The sequence below is a fragment of the Agelaius phoeniceus genome, chromosome 1, assembly GCF_051311805.1.
Source record: "Agelaius phoeniceus isolate bAgePho1 chromosome 1, bAgePho1.hap1, whole genome shotgun sequence".
Classification (NCBI taxonomy): domain Eukaryota; kingdom Metazoa; phylum Chordata; class Aves; order Passeriformes; family Icteridae; genus Agelaius; species Agelaius phoeniceus.
This window is the reverse complement of record NC_135265.1, coordinates 137,515,465-137,529,111: the sequence shown is the minus strand read 5'-3', so window position 1 is coordinate 137,529,111 and position 13,647 is coordinate 137,515,465. Positions and strand designations below refer to the sequence as shown.

Here is a 13,647-nt window from a genome sequence, read left to right as displayed (position 1 = left end):
GCTAGGTTCTCAGTTAAGGAATACAGCACTCAAGGACAATAGTCAAAAATTAAGCAGCTGTTGTACGTTATATACATTACCACTTTCTTGTTTTCATTTCACAAGTGATTTTATCTCCAATTAAATTTTTTAACATTTTTTTGCAAAAAGAGTACTGCTATCAGCTGCCCTTTCCACACTATTTTACTCTGAGGTTTTCATATCTCTTCATCATAGCCATAGTCAACAACCAATTCTTTGAAGTCCTTTATCAGTTCTCCTACTGTGTAATTGCATTTCTCTTCCATGAAGAGATGTACAAAAAACTTTCATTCTCTCTCCTACTTTGTGTCTTAATCCTACTTAAGTGCTGTGTTTCACAGAACACCTGGAAGATTTTCAGTGCTATAAAAAATATGTCTCTGTAAAAATCCGACTTTAAAAATAAAAGCAACAGAAAGTGTTCAATATTTTGAAATTAGTCAACTATTCAGATAAAAACAGAATTCCAACATTATAAAATGACATTTGAGACAGAAAAGCATTTTTTATACAGACTGCTTCAAACACAAGCAAGATGCTTGCACAGACTCTGGAATTGTAAAATGTCCACAAGGGACAAGGAATGTCTGTGTTTTGTTCTCAGAGAGGAGAAATAAGCTGTAGCAGCCTGCTGGCCACAGAACTGGGAACAGACCATGAAAAGCCATGAGAAGACTCAAACCCTCAAGTGTAGGATAGGTGCTCCTAAGCAGCTTAAACCCTCTGCTTTAGTGGCTGTCTTTGAGTGATTTGTCCTTCTGGAACCTTGGACATCCCTCTGACATCTATTGCATCTGTAAACTGGAAGAAGACTTGAAGGCAAAGAAACAGTAGAGGAAAACAAGTGATGACAGCAGCAGCTCTGTGATACCTAAAAGCAGCAGAAGCTGCCTCAGGAGGGTGAGTGACAGAGCTGATGGGAGACCTTTCATCTTGCCAAGCCTCTCTTCCCTGAGGTAACAGACCACCCCAGACCCTTCTCTTCCTCCCTATCTCAAGTTTTTCTCTGTACAGAAAAACTAGGAATTAAGTGACTAAAACTAGCATTGTGAAAATTTCCTTGAGCTCTGTATCAACTTGAAAAGTTATAGTCAAATAGTTTCAAAACGTCTAAGAACCTTCTTCCCTCATATGCTTTGATTCAGCTCCTGGGTGGGGAATGAGCTACAAAACATGCAAGTTTCAAAAGAGACTTTTTTTCCCAAGAAATATGGTTTTGAAAAGGGGAAGAATCAATCAGGTCTTGCAATATGCTTTCATTTGTGCTCCATTTTCAAACTCTGCCTTTTTTCAGGGAATTTTTAAATTTAGAGATTTAACCAGTTACTTACACTTCACAGAGTGCTTTATTTACAAAACATAGGAATATTTAGAAAATGAAAAGTGCATTTTCAGAATCAATTGCTTCAGATTAACTTTTGTGAAATTCAATTCTGTGGATAAAAGAAAAACACATTATTATTATTATTATTATTATTAGTAGTAGTAGTAGTAGTAGTAGTACTACTACTACTACTACTACTACTACTACTACTACTACTACTACTAGTAATATTAATAACAAAAGTAATTAATAAAACTCTAATTGACCTGAAATGACTTTTGGAGTAATTTCTGAAGTGAGTTTCTTTTCCACTCTATTATTGAGACCAATTTTTTTTTACACAGCAAATAAAAAAAAGTAACTGCCAGTCATAAGCTCATCTCGCTCCAACCTTCCAAAATGTCCAAAATGAATCTGATTCAAAACAATCATTCAACCAATTCATGACAAAATTAAGCCTCCCAAAGAGGCGCAGATGTGAAAACTTGAATTCTCCCCATTGTATGATTTTCTCGGAGCAAAGTCCCAAGAAGCAGTGGAGCCAGATGAACTGGCTGCTGCTGCCAAAGAGGGTTTTGTTCCTGCTCACGCCTCCCTCCCTCCCTCTTCCCACTCCACCCTTGACTTCACAAGCCAGGCATGAGCCTTGCTGCCTACTCAGCCTCTGCCCAAAAGTTTCAGCTCACTAACAGTGCAAGAATAACCCCAATTTTGTTCATGGGTTAGAGAGTTGTATCATGCCACTGAAGAGCCCAGTGGCATGATAGCAAAAAAAAATCCTACATGTGGCTGTGGGGTCAGGAGCTGTGGGGGAAAAAGCTTCTTGCTGCAGGAGGAACAAGCTGTTAAACCAGCCCAAAGCATACCCACATAGATTCACTTTCATTCAGAGATTAAGGAAATGCAGCTACATATGCTTTCATTTGCTCTGTCACTTTATGGTGGTTACCACAACCTAAGCACCATACTAACTGAAGGATTTTTCAGTAAAATGCAAAGTGGTTCAAATGAAATCCTGACTCTTCTACATCTACAAAGATTGCTAACATTGTAGATTTATCAGGACAAAAATAATAGTAAAAGAAAGCCTTAGAAATGTGTTTAGAATATGTATATTTATGGTATCAGATGCCTATGGAATAATGCAACTTTAAATATTAGCTGCTGTGACTTAATTCATATGCAAACACTCATATATTACTGTCATTTAAAATTATAAAATCAGAAAGTAAACATATATTTTAGAATATATATTTTAATGAATATATAAAAATGGAAACATACAAAAGTATTTCAATCTCATCTAAAACATTTTTACTTACTTTGTGTATTTTAAGGGCTGCTGTTTAATACCAATGCTCCATTAAAATCTGGGTTCTTAAGTTCTGAGAATAAACTATCATAAAGAACTGAAAATAATGACATGACTCAACATTTCTTGTATTAGAATTTGAAAAAAAAATTCTATTTCTATGAATATGAAATCAACTAAAACTAAGAAGCTCTTTTATTCCCAAAGGCTGAATAGTGTAAGACACCAATTTTCATTGATAGGAGCCCTCGTGTCAGCCTGAGTGCTTTATGGACAGCAGAGCTTATTGATACAGAGATGTTTTGAGCTCACCCAAAACTCCATGGACTCCATGAAGGTTTCAGCATCCTGCTGTCCCTCCCTCCACAGCACTGGGACACTGCTGAAACTCCTATTTACTTGGACTCTGAAGGAGAGGAGCTAACTCCTCATTAGATGCTTCAGCATGCCTACAAATTTAAGAGATGCAGTACTTACTTTGTGGACATTTTATTCTATAATTATACTGAGAAATAAAGAAAAAACCCAATGAAAAGTCTGCATTAGAAACACATACAGATATTTTAGCATTACATATTTGCCATGCACTTAAGTGGGTTCTAATGTTTATATTAAACAAAATAAAGGAATTAGTGTTAAAAGCTGTTATGCCGAAATAAATTCTCCAGTTTGCTTTGCCTATTGTCAACAACACATTAATTTCTACTTATATGTATAATGTGCATTCTTGCAGTATTTGGATTTGGACTATCAAATAAAATCGTTTTACTTTTGTTCTAAGAAGAGTGCACTATAAAGCAGGAGTTTAAACTAAAAATCAGATCAAAAGCAACTGCATGTGTTACAGGCAACCTATGAGGTTTGAAGGTGGAGAGAACAGAGAGATTAATCCACTGTCCAAATATCAAATTTAACTTGAATCAATGTCAGGTTATAACTTTGATAGTCATCAGGTTTTCAGCAGAAGAAAAACTCCACCTAAAACACAATTGGTGAGAGCAAAGATCTCAGTTTCCTAAACCTTCTGCAAGTGTTGGTCACATCCAGGGAGACAGCACAAGAACTTCACTGACATAAATGGAAGATTAAAGAAACCACAAAAACAACCATAGCAGTGAGGTGCCTGCACTGCAGCAGGGTGCAACATCCCATAAACATCCCCTCCAGACGTTTGCCAATCTGCTGCTTTAAAGCCTACAAGAAATGAGTTTTCACCTCATCATTGGGTGCCTGTTGGAATGCTTTTTATCTTAATATTCAACAAAAATATTTTTTCTTGTGAATAAAGGTAATACCTCCCTTCCCAAGGGAAATATAACAACTGATAAACACTTTTTCTTGTAGCAATATTTTAGGTATGTGAAGGGCGAGTTCCTCCCTCAGACTTAATTTGTTCTAGACCAGGAATACTCAGTTCTGTTTATGTATTTTCTTATACGCAATGTTACCAATTACTTTCAGATCTTATATTGAAAAATTCCTGTTAATCCTTAAATGACTTTTACTTTTGCAATAGTATCAAACTGCTCACCTCTGTGCAAGCAGATGCTTTTTTTCACTCCACCATACTAGATGGGGAGAATGGCTTGCTTTCATGCACTTCCTTTTCCCTGGAGTTCAGTATTTCACATTCATTCTTTCTGAATTCCAGTTTGCTTTTTTTGAATCACCTGTGCAATCTGCCAAATTATTCTGATTTCTGAGCACACTTACCAGTTTGTGAACATAGCCTGTCCATGTTGCACCACCTGCAGACCTCAAACTTTGTATTCCATCAAATACACTAATGGATATTCTGAACCAGGAACATGATGTAACCTCAGAAACTGCATTAGAAGTTTGTTTAGATTCTCCCCCTCCCTCCCCTACCTTCCAATTTTCTGTTGGCAGTATCTTCACCATATTGTCTCAGCATGTATTTAATAGTTCAATTAGTCATACAGCAAAACCTCTGATGGCAGAATTCCTGTGCTACAGCTCTGCCTCAGTTCTGTGCCTGTATCACTGAACAATACTTTTTCTCTCAGCCTAAGAGTGTAAATCCACATCTCTGAAAGTAGAAACTACACCAGTATAAATTATCCATGACCTCATTTTTAAAACATAAATGCATCTGCCTTCCATCTCCCAAACAATGCCAGCTTTCATTGCTTATTAGCCCAGGTCTCCCACAAACACCCCTGGCACTGTTACATCACTGCTTAGCCAAGGGAAAAACACCTCAGAATATTTCCATTGAGCTATGACTCGCTGTCTCACAAGGAGTGCTGAGCTGAGCTGCACACATGGTGAGTACCCAAAACATGCTCAGCACCTCATCCAGCCCATGCTTGGGTGCTCCTCTTGCACCTTTAGCTCACCTAAGCTCCAGGAGCTCGCAGTTACTGCTAAAAGGAAACCCAGGAGGGCTTTCCCTGACCTGGCAAAGCAGCAGATCAGGAGAGGCTGCAGGGCTGCCCAGGCCTGTTGTGTCTGAATCCAGCACAAACGGGTTCCAAGGGCAACGATTAGCACAACTATCTGTGCACTATTCAAAGGATGTGGTGTTTGAATAACAAAGTAAGTATGTGCATATTACAAAGTACCTGAGCCTATCATCTTTCTAGCCTACAGATAACTTTTTATTCCAAGAACTACAGGATTCACCAGCAGGTATAGAATATAAAAGTATTTATTAACTTTCATGAAACAGATTATGGCTTAAAAAAAGTCTTATTGGGTCCCTCTTGAACTGTCTCTCTTTGCTCTAAGAAGAAGATTCAGTCTCTCATGAAAATTTGTGAAAATTGATTAAAAAAATATTTAACTCAAATACAACCGTCTTATAGAACGTTATGTGAACTCTGGGCAACAGAAGCTAACCAGTATATGGAAATAAAACACTGCCTCTACACATATAAAGAGAAGAGATAAAAAGTAGCAGAGATTATTTATTGCTATTATTAAAACTTTTTTTAAATTAAGTTTTTAAATAAAACACTTCCTAGGTGTAAACAGTACACTGCATAAAACACAGCTAAAGAAATTTAAATGCATCCATCATTTCAATTCCCAGACCTAGTTTAATCTGATATATTTCTACTGTGGATTCATGAGCTGATCTTGCTTTCAAACAAACCACCCATCAGGAGGAAGAAATAGGTATTTTTCAATATTTTAATTTTTAAACTTTTCAGAATTTTTAAAATTTTAGCAAGCATCTTTCAAAAACATATTCCAATGTAAGCTTAAAGAAAAAAATCCTGCCTCTGTCAAAATAATTCACAAACTTTATTGGATTTTTAAAAGCCTAATTACAGGACAAAACATGCATTATGCATTTTGCTAAAATTCCAAAAACAATTGCAGAATTTAATCATATTAAAAGGCTCATATCCATAATAAATACCACCAGCTTAAAAGCAGCCAGAAATTTTTCATGAGTTTTAGTATCAGAAAAATGCAAATGTTCTACATACTGTTGTTCTTTTAGAAGTCTGACATTACATTGCAATGGTTACAGCAAGATACAGGTCAGCTGAAGACTAAAGAAAATAACTGACTTTTGAGGAGATCTACACTTAGTTATACAATACTGCCCTGGAAACAGTCTGTCACCAAAGGCTTGGCAATTGGCTTCTGCTTAAAACATACTCTGCTTTAACATTCTTCAGGATTAAACCATAATTGATTCTGGCAATACACATGGTAAGCGTGATGTGCAGGGGGCTGCCAGTGGACATGGGGCCCTTACATAAAGGGCTGTTTTCTTTGTTTAAAATGGAAAAGAGAGTGGGAGGTGTGGAGAACAGTGAAATACAAAATGAGTCAGAATCATAAACCATATTTTTTGAATCAGATTTCAACAACCACACATGCAAAAAGAAGGCTTCAAAGGTGGCAGAGCTTCTGAATTGCTAAGACAATTCACATATTCTTAGTTCCATAAAAAAAGATAGAAGCTATAGTTATGTACATCCTTCTAACCACTCCAAGAGTATTTCAAGTTGAACTCCAGAGAAGCCATCAGTATCAGTCTGAAAGTGATGGGGAACGGATTGATCGTGCACTGGCTGGACTGTTAGAGAAAACAAAAGGATCCTTTTCCTTTTCTTTAGTATCATGTTTATGTTTATGTTTATGCTTATGCTTGTGTTTCTTCTTCTTTTTCTTGTGCTCATGGTGGTGATGGTGATGGTGGTCGCTGTGTTTTGAGGAGTTGGATTCTTTGCTGAACACAGAGAGTGGAGCTGCTGAGACAGGGTGCATGTTTATCTCCCCTGCAGATTGTTCCTTACCTGAAAGAATGGATACAGTGGGATTAGCAAATGTTTAACTTGCATTGTTTCCAAACATAAGGAATTCTGAAACATTAGATAAAACCTACATTATCATTTAAATATAAAACCATGGAATCTGTTACAATGCTTGTACCATTTAGCTTCAGAGAAGGTTCTGAACATGCCATTCAAGTTCTCAATCTACTGACAATTTTTAGAGATGGTCCTTCCTTCCTCAATAGCATAAAAGTGTCCCAGACAATTGGGAACTGTAAAGAGCTCTAAGAAACTTTAAGTCATACTAGCTTCCTGAAATTCATTTCTAAATAGAGCAGGAAGACCACAGAATAATGCAAATATAACTGCTTGTGAAAATTCTCATATAAAGTGCTAAGACTGGCATAATAAAGTGCATTTTTGGGATGTGAACTCTTTTTAGTTGGGAGGTAAAGCTCCCTGCAAGAAAATACAAACCTCTTGATAGTGGAAAACTAAACTGATTTTTCTAAAAATTGCCTCTTGCAACCAATTTAGCCTATTTCAAAGATTAAACAAGGGGTTTTTTCCTTAAACACAACCAAATCCCAATAAAGATAATGATACCATCTTTATCACTATATATTTCACAAATACACTAGAACTAGTTATATACTGAGCAAGCCTGGTATCTGAGCCTGAGGAAGGAGATATGATCCATGACATCTCAATTCAGGAATGACTTTCTCATTCTCTCTTTGGCTAATTTAATATTTCATTATTTCAGACAGACTGCAATAGCTCCAATAGTAGAGATTAAAGGGCATTACTCTAAGGATACCTTTGTTGAAGAGTGGAAACACTTGGAAGGTAGGAATACTCAGATTCCTTTAGTCAGAAATTGAATCAAATCACTCACATTGCAAGGATGCTTTAACAACTAGATATATGTAGAAAAGCACCAGCAGATTTTTGAAGGCAGCTAATCCTCTAAGTATTACTTAAAGATTTTCTTCATTACTACTTTAAATATGGGGCTTTTTCCCATCCAGTTTTTGGTGAAAATATCCCAATTAAATAACAAGAAATTATGTTATTTGATGTTCCTGTGCAATAATCTTTTTCTATATATTTGAAAACACATTTATTTACCAGTACATCTTTTTGTTGGTTGGTTGTGTAATTCTAAAGGCAAGAATGATTTGCCTGTGGTAATGATTCCTGGAAGTCTAAAGAGACACCTGTACTATGACAAGCAAGTATTGAGAACAATTTCCATGCAATCTTTCTAGCCTCACCTGAAAGACTGAAGACTGATTCAATCCTGCATATATATAGGAAAAACTCTAGATTTTCCTATATATATGCATACATATATGTACAGCTGTTTGGGTTTTGTTTGTTTATAAATATGTCTGGAAAAAACAAAATCTACATCTATATGAGATGTTTAGCAGTCAGAAGAGAAACAGAATTTTTCTTTTTTAGTGAGGATAGTCAATAACTTACTATGGGACAAGGTGGAATTTCTACTGCTTGAAGTCTTAAGCAGCAAAATGATGTCTTTCTAGAAATATGTTTGGTCTTAACCACAAGAGAGGAATATGGTGCAATATAAAATTCTGTTGAGGTTTTGAAGGAGGCTAGTTTGAAGTACAATAGTTTTGTATAAACTTGAAATATAGATCTCTAATATCAAGCTATTTTAAAAGGCTTTAAATTTTATTTAATCAGAACTAAGCAGCAGTAAGCTCATGTTACCAATGCAAAAATTTATTGTTAGAACTCACAACTTTACTTTTTTATGTATCTTAGGGCAGGTAGAGGAGATGCACACCAATTTCAATTTGCTGACTTTAATGCATACCTACTACATTTTTTTTACATTGTCTGGTGCTATTCTCAACAATGAAGACAAGTGTGCAAGTATACTGCATTTGATGCAAAAAGGTACAAGACTGCTTTACTATGTAACTATTTCCAATTCTCTTTTTAAAAGGAATTCCTCCCATACCTAAACCTATCCCCATAACCTGAGCTCCTTCCTCTAAAGCATTCACTGTTTAGACAACTTTATTTAGCAGCTGCAAGAATACAAAACCAGCCATTAAACAGATGACACAATGGTGAAAAAAGGAGTGTATCTGGCTCAGGGCATTGGAAAAGGAAAGGGTGGAGGCTGTATCTCAGAAAACCAAAGCAGGCAGTATTTGATGCTGTTAAAATAAGCTGCAGTAGTTACAGGTGAACTGTGGCAGTGACACAAACAGAGCTCCCAGAAACACAGAAATAAAGGTCTTGGCAAAAAGCCTAAAGGTCACTGATTGGTTGTATGGAAAATGTACAAAAGATGACCTCAAGTCCTGAAGACATTCTCATATGTTCTCAAGCTACATGCACATGATACATTAATATACACATGGCAAAATCAAACTAACTTCAAATAGAAGAAAAAACCCACACAACATGACACAAACTCTTAAAACTTCTCAGCTCCATTAATTCCAAATTGTGGAGTTATTTTTGTATGGAAAATAAACCTGTAAGTCTAGACACTACATTTGTAACAACCTCAAAATGAAGCTAAGCCTCTGAACTTAAAAAATTTTAACCAGAACTGGTATAAAAAAACTGGTTAAAGTCTGCAGGGATGATGTAGCAGTAGTGTCAAGTGAAGATGGAGGATGCAACCAAACAGACTCTCCTGACTCTGTTACATGACCTGCCACTTGTGCTAATTTCCTGCAGTTTACTGAACTACCAGCTCTGCTAAGGCAACACTGTATTATCACCTCATTACTTATTTCAGGTGTCTTATTCAAGAAATCTGTTTGTTAAAGCAAATACCAGTGACTGGGGTAAGTTAGGGAGCAAATACAACAGTAGTTGAAACTAACAGGACCAAAGGGGTGGTGGTGACCACCTAGAGAGGCAAGAAGACCTTCAGAAAAGGGAGAAATGAGATCCAACTGCAACTCAAGGGCTACTGACACTTAGGGAGGCAGTAAACATTGGTAATATGGAAAAGACATCAGTAAGAAATGAAAGAATGACATTACAAAAATCTGCTTCTACTGAGCCAGCATAGGAGTACACACACCATTTCTTCATAGAGTCACAATAGTGACTCTAAGTCTCTTGGGTAAAGCCTATGCTAGGAACATGACAAGTGTAGTTAAGGAAAATAAGGCTAAATAGAAATTGCCTCACAGGGCAGTATAATCATCCTTTTATCAACAGGGGAAGAAGGACTGATGCAAAGAGGCACAGAGCACTCCCTCTTCCTGCAGGGAACCCACTTCTTCCTGGCACAGAGAGCAGGATTGAAACCTGGGTTTCACAAAACACACAAACACAAAAAAAGTGGAGGGCCAGCCCAGGAGCTCCTTCTGAAGTGGTTAGTAGCATTCCTTTGAAGAAATTGCACATACATGTGTCTGTCCACATAGATCTCCTCCTGTTTAGGATGTGGAGAGTCCAATGTAATTGTTGGGTTTGTGGTGTTCCAGCTAGCTGGGTAGGTGCTTAAAATTAGACAGGATTATGATCCTATGGGGGAAAGATCAGAATATTTGTGTACCATTTGCCCCAGGGACAAATACAAATGCTGTAGATGTTGTGAGAGAGAATAAAATATGAAAACACAGATCTTGTAAATTAAAGGGATTTGGATCCTGATAAGCTTTAAAGTAACATTTGCTGTCATAATACAAATTGCTGTCAGATAATTCTAACACCCTGTTCACTTAAGTTTTAGTGCTCATTGGTGCATTAACATTGAACTATATTGCTGGGTAGACTGTTTCACCTATTTTTCCCATATTTTGTTTTTGAACTTTTACAGTATGAAAACCTGTAACTTGAGACTTTAACATGCCAACAGGCTTTTGTGAGACATTTCATATGGTCCCTCCTATGCTTCTGATTTTGTGTGAAGAGAGTGGGATGCCACAAACTTACAGCCTCTGTTTCTTTGCATGGCCAATAAATGTAAAACAGCTGGCTGATACAGGATTTTTACAAATTGACACTTGTTTGAAATGATCCCATTTGCACCCTAATTTACTGAAACATCAGAGAGGAAGAAGACAAGTTCACACATCATAGCAAAGTCTGAAGGCCATGGTCCTGAGGACAGGCTGGTGCTGCAGCACCTGACAGGGACAGGCTCTGGGAAGAGGGGGACGTTGATACAAGTGCAGAAACACTTCCTGGGTCTCCCCCAGAAGCCTCACCAGTGAGAAAGGTAATGCACTCTCTTTGCAGAGCAGCTGACCTGCATCTCTGACTAGCATTTTCTCTAAAGAGAAAACATTCAGAAAATACCATAAAAACAGTTTCAAAATGACCCTGTTTTTCCTTATTTCTTCTTTTCTTTTTAGTGTTACTCTGGAAACATCCAAGACACGCTATTTTTTAATTTAATGCTGTGTTTATGCATCTGTTGAACCACCAACAAAGTACATAGAAAAAGTTACCAAGCATAAATGATTTCAGGTTTCCAGAATGCCATGTCCTGTAATTAGTCTAAAGAACCAGAATTTTCAAATTATACATCTCTGAAAAAGGTTATCAATTTTCTCTCTAAAAGAGTGCTCTTTTAAGGTCCATGGGACAAAAATTAAAGTTTGAGGGTGAAAAACAAAGGTCTAGTTAAAAAAACAAAACTAGCCAAAGGTTTTCTGAAGATATGGTAAACAAATCAGTTAATTTGGAACCAACATAAACATTTTAAGTAGTTCAAATTTACAGAGTCATTTGACTTCAATTTTTTAGTGACATTTAAAACCAGATAGACAATTTCTTATACCTATACCAAAGATAAAACTAAAGTATTGTATAGACAAGTTGGTGTTTTAACTAAAATGCAGTTTTTACTGGTAAAAAGTTTGCTTTTCTCATCTGACTTTCATTTAACAACTATATTGCTTTAGACTAAAATAATATCTTAACTGTGGTGTTATTTTTACCACATTTATTTTAGTATTCTGGAACATTCTAGTGAAATCCCTGTTTTTGAAAGAAAGAACATCTAAATCAGGAAGCCAATTCAGAATATTTTGTGTGCCTCTATCAGTTTCAGGTAGTTCACTTGAAAACTTGCTAGCCTTACTCATCCTCTAGATTTGGGAGTGATTAGTTGTTTTCTCAGAGACAGTCACAGCTACAGTATTATGGTTTTTTATTTAATCATGGAGTTGACACACTGCAGCCACATACTGATGCAATTCTCATTTCTGTTGTCACTATCTGCAGCGTTTGTTTCTATTAAAGTTGCTTTCTTTAGAGTAAATCACAGGAAAACACCATTCCTTGTGAAGTGTACTATTAACCACATACTATTTTAGTGAGGCAAATTTATCTACAAACCTCAAAGCCTATGAGCTACCACTTTGGAAACAGTTACATCTTGAGTAATAAAGTGTAATAAAGTGTATTAATACTATATGTTATTAAAAGGTATTCTATCAGAACAATTGTAACAACTTTTACCTCCTTAGAATGTAAAGCAAAAAGCCATCATTGTCAGTGGTGGCTTCGAATCCAAGAAGTGTTCATTTATATATTTGTCTGTGTGCTGATGTTTTCAGAGCACTTTTTGGCAGAGAGCCACTAAAGGGTGGACTTTGAGGTACTGGTGCACTCTCAGCTAACTGCAGAGGACTGGGCTCTGCACACAGTTTGGGCTGAATTCCTATTTACTCCTGCACCCAAACTCCAGGTGCAGTGATTGGCACGCCAGGCTTGGATCTGCTGCTGCTGTAAAAGTACTGTTTAAACATAGTAACTACAGTAGTTTACAATTTACTGCAGCATATACAGCATGTCCAGTTTCAAAATGTTTCAGAAAAAAGTCAATCCAGATAAACTATAATTTCCTGAAAGTGCAGTAACTGTGATAAACAAGACCACAATCTGATCAACATTATGACTGTGGTCTAGACCTCCAAAGTTTCATCTACACAGTAAACAGAGCAACCACAAAGTCAGCAGCACCAATTTCCAATTTGACTATCCCAGAAAACTGCAGAAGAATTAACAGAATGGCCAAGGAATCTGTTTGATCTGAGTCTGAATGCTCAGGATGTCCTCAAAGCTCACTGCCCCTGAATGTCATCTGAAAAAGAATGCCAGTGCACTGTATTTACAACATCACTGTATTTTATTTTTCTTTCCTTTGCAGAAATAAAGAGAGAATTGGATGCTGCTTTTTATCAACTTTCAAACCATCGAAACTAGTTGGAAAAAGTTCACTTAAGTGTTCATCAGTGATGAGCTGTAATGACCTGTCACTGGCAGATCATCCAGCCTACAGCCAGGCATTTATTTTGGAAGCAGAAAAGACCAGGCCAATCAATAACCACTGAAAGATACAGCAGAACCTTTTAAAGGTTACTTCTGACATACTGTACTTTCAGATGAGTGAAATATTAAAGAAGTGTACCTTTATCTGATTTCACTGAAGTCAACAAAGCAAGACAAGTCACCTTGCAGCCTGAGAGATCAAATCTGTTGCTTACAGAAAATCTCATCTTGAAAGTCTTTTATCTTAAGATTTAAGTGAAGGGAGTGTTCCTAATATTCTTGATGATTAACAGCAAATAAAATCTGTTCTCACATTAGAAATGTAACCTTGCACAACCTTGGAGGTTCAAAGGAGGCTACCAAGTTTCCAGCTGTAAGGGCAGATGAGTAATGGTCACAACAGCATTGTTTAGACAATTCACAACTAATGTTTTGTTTGTTTTAATAGT

At 36.7% G+C, this 13,647-nt stretch overlaps 1 protein-coding gene across 3 annotated transcripts in view; it reads right to left on the bottom strand.

Annotated features, from left to right (window-relative positions):
- Positions 1–5,310: 5,310 nt before the first annotated feature.
- The window catches only part of TAF2 (TATA-box binding protein associated factor 2), a 60,697-nt gene continuing 52,360 nt past the window's right edge, over positions 5,311–13,647 (bottom strand). For all 3 annotated transcript variants that reach the window (XM_077188342.1, XM_077188336.1, XM_077188346.1), the window contains one exon: positions 5,311–6,934. In XM_077188342.1, the coding sequence (XP_077044457.1) occupies positions 6,669–6,934 (266 nt within the window). In that variant the 3' untranslated portion in view covers positions 5,311–6,668. The remainder of the gene's footprint in view (positions 6,935–13,647) is intronic.